Genomic DNA, 3,562 nt, shown 5'->3' with positions numbered 1-3,562 from the left:
CCCACAGTCACTCACCAAAGACAAAGTTGTCGGGACGGAAGATCTGTCCAAAGGGGCCGGAGCGCACGGAGTCCATGGTGCCGGGTTCCAGGTCCACGAGGATGGCACGGGGGACATACTTGTTACCTGTGGGAGGAACCAGCAGCAGCGTCACAGCCCCACAGTCGGCAGCCAGTGTCACAGGAGCCCTGCTGTGCTCCCTTCCGCTCCCCTACGATTTGCTGCTGAGAGCATGGAAACTTAGAAAGATACAGGGATGGGAAAACAAAGCAGCCATTTAAGCTGTACTGGGGTGTCACCCACTGCGGGGAGGGCTGGGGTGCACACCCTATGGCCCCTCCCCCGGAAAGCTCATTACAGAGGGGCGTTACCGGTGGCTTCATTGTAGTAGACGTTGATCCTCTCCAGCTGCAGGTCGCTGTCCCCGTGGTAGCTGCCCGTAGGGTCGATGCCGTGCTCATCGCTGATGACCTCCCAGAACTGAGGGGACCGAAGGGTGGTCAGTGCCGCCACGCCCCTCTCTCGCCCCCTGGCCAAATCCTCGCCACGTGGCGCGCGGGGATTCGCCGTGCGCGGGTGCGGCCCCCCGGCCAGACGGAGCCGCTACCGCGCCCTGCACACCCCCCCACCGACGGGAGGGGTGTGGCACCGCCTCGACGCCCCTTCCCCCGCCCGGGACCCCTGCAGTCCGCGAGGGGCTGATGGACAGCAGCTGATGCCCCCGCCCTACTCTTCTTCCCCAAGGCGCGCTGCACCCGCGGCGCGGAAGCCCCAGAACGCTTCCCCCTAAGATGGAACAGCCGGGAACCGTCCCGCGCGGACCCTCCCAGGGACGGGAGAGCCCGAGGGTGTTCCGTAGCGGGAAGCCGGGGTCTCTCCCTCCCGGCAGCGCTCTTCGCGGGACACGCGGAGCCCGGCTGAGCGGGCACCGCCCCACGCGAGAAGTCCCGAGCAGACAAGCGAGTCGTCGGTTCGTACCTTGGCGCCAATCTGGTTGCCGCACTGCCCAGCTTGGATGTGCACGATCTCACGCATGGTGCCGGTATCCAAAGGTGCCGCCCCGCTGCTCCTGCCGCCTTCACCTCCTCCTCCGCCCGCTCCCGCACTCGCTGCGGCGGCCGCGCCCCTCGCCGCCCCTTAAATCGGGCGCCGCGCCCCGCCTCGCTGGTGACGTCATGCGGGAACGGCGCGGAGCCAATGAGCACGCGGGGGCGGGGCGCGGCAGCGGCATTGTGTGGGGCGCGGGGGCGTGGCCTGGCCCTGGGGGCGTGGCTAGGGCGTGGCCGGCGGGAGCGGTCGGGGCGCGCCGCCGCCGCCCCGGTTCGGCGCTGACAGCGGGGACAAAGGCGCCGAACGCCGCGATGGGGCTGCCGGGCCGGGCCGGGCACCCCACGTGTGAACCGCGGAACCTCCCTGCGGCCGCCGTCCCACCCTTCGCCCTCCCGCAGCCGCCGCCGCCGCAGCCCTTTGTTCACCGCGAAGGGCAGCCTTCCCTGCCGCAGCAGCGGGCGTTGCCGTCGGGGGTGTGGGAGGGGGAGCCCCGCGGCTGCCCCCGCCCCCCCGCCGGTGTCTCCGTTCACACGGTGCCGGCGGGAGACTCCCTCCCCCGTGGGGGCACCGCGCACCCTCCGGCACCAGCAGGCGCCCATGGTTGCCGCTCGTCTGCCCGCACTAGCCCGCACCGGCGGCCAGGAGCCCCGCGCCCTGACCCGGTTTATCTATCCCCGACACGATGCGGGAGGGCTTCCCTCCAGCACGGACTGTGCGGTGATCCTGTCCGCCAGCCCTGCCCTCGAGCGGTCTCCGCCTGCCTCTCCTCTGCCCAGCTCGGCTTCTCGTTCTATGCCTAAAAAGGTCGGATTTGGTCCCCGAAGCTGAGCCAGGAGCCGCTTTCCAGCCAAGCGCCCTGCTCCGCGCTGTTCCCCCGTCCGGCCGCAGCCACCAGCGACCCGCAAGCAGACAATAGCGCGGGGCTGCTGCACAGGGCCAGGGGCTAGAGGGGGGTGGTTCCCCCAGCTCTGCAGCAAGAGGGTCTTGCTCTTCCTCGTTTCTTTGCGGATTTACAGATGCTGAGGGATGAAAGAGGGGGGGAGCAGGAGAGGGTTGAACATGTGGTCCCCAGAGATGATTTCTGGTCCCCCACTTTATTTCCGAGCAGCCCCGTATGTCACAGCGGGCATTACAGCGGTGGCAGGGAGGGCAGGCGGGGGCCGCGGCGGCGGACAGGGCACTGCACTTGGGCAGGGCGGCACGGTTCCCGTCGTGCCCGGTGCCCTTCGGGACGGTGAGCCCGGCGTGGCGGCTCCTCCTCGGCATCGCCTGCTTCTCCCCACGGTCTCGGTGTGCATGTGCAGCGGAGGGAGGGCGCGGCTCCCTCGGGAGGCTGCTCCGAGCCCCGATAGCACAGGCAGGCTCCCCGTAGCCGGCGCCGGGCGGGACTCCACTAAACCCCGTTCCAGTGACCCGCTAGATGAAGGCTACTTCATCTATTCTACGCTTCAGCTGCTCTAGAGGTGCAGGTTAAAGCATATCACCATTTTCAATCCATATTTCTTCAATCTATTTCTTCTTTCTCCCTCCTTTGTTCTATCCACGTGTCGATGTCCCTAATCTCTCTAACCTGCCGATCGCTAACCTTGCCTGTGAATTACTCCATATCTGATTTTACCTTCTTCCAAGGCAATCTTCAGCACAACCCAGTTTCCTCTGATTGATATGCCAACGCATCCACACCTTTCTTTTGTTTGCCTTACGGTGAGAAGGCATCCCATCTCCAAAAGGCATGCTAGAAAATACACCCTCACGTTTGTCTCTTCAGTAGCGATTTTGAGAAAAATTAATCCGATCATTTGCAGTCCCTGTGAAATCTGTTTTTACTGGCCTAAGCCAGGAGCAATTTAATTATTTGGTTGACTACGCTTCACAAACAATGTGTAGCTGTAATTCCAAGCGAACAGTTTTTTTGTGGCATGCTAACTGCATAATCAACATCCTCATCTATAATTATTTGTTCAAGAATAGCTTGCAGATTAGCAGCTCCAGGGGACCACTGACCACTCCAGGTAATGACTCAAAGTAATGCCAGTCTTTCCCATGGCTGCGGCGGGTGTGCTTCTGAAAACCCTGTCACAGCAAAACTCGGTAACAGCAGAGCTGGTGCAAAATACAGGTACTGTGACTGTTTGCTACTATAATTTCCAAGTATTCTGAGTGTTGTATGCTGCATATCAGTTTTTTACGAGAAGAATACTCGTGAGAAGAAGAATGACACTTAGATGAGAAGGGAGTAGCTGATTTTACACATCCTCCATACCTACGCTAAGCTCATTCCTAACAGCTTGAGGCTTCAAAGGAAGCCATTTTAAAATCCAATTCAAGGGAAACAGATTATTAACAGTGGAGGAAAGAAACCCACCCCAACTGCTCTGCCTTAAAATCAACTAATATACATTTTTGAAGCAGGGGGAATTCAAGTATATCTGCTGTATAGAACTCGTTGAGAAAAATAAAACAGGTGAAATGTTTGTTTTTCAAATAAACAGCTGCTTTTTAGAGGGATGAG

At 60.9% G+C, this 3,562-nt stretch overlaps 1 protein-coding gene across 1 annotated transcript in view; it reads right to left on the bottom strand.

Annotated features, from left to right (window-relative positions):
- The window catches only part of LOC107215877 (tubulin beta-1 chain-like), a 16,653-nt gene extending 15,534 nt beyond the window's left edge, over positions 1–1,119 (bottom strand). Inside the window, exons 1-3 of the mRNA XM_015652233.2 lie at positions 979–1,119; positions 372–480; positions 11–126 (exon numbers count right to left, since the gene is read on the bottom strand). Coding sequence (XP_015507719.1) covers positions 11–126; positions 372–480; positions 979–1,035 — 282 coding nt within the window. The 5' untranslated portion in view covers positions 1,036–1,119. The remainder of the gene's footprint in view (positions 1–10; positions 127–371; positions 481–978) is intronic.
- Positions 1,120–3,562: the final 2,443 nt, after the last annotated feature.

This window comes from Parus major, chromosome 2 (assembly GCF_001522545.3).
Source record: "Parus major isolate Abel chromosome 2, Parus_major1.1, whole genome shotgun sequence".
In the NCBI taxonomy this organism is placed as follows: Eukaryota; Metazoa; Chordata; class Aves; order Passeriformes; family Paridae; genus Parus; species Parus major.
Note: the sequence above shows the minus strand (reverse complement) of the source record. Positions and strands in the feature narration are given on the sequence as shown.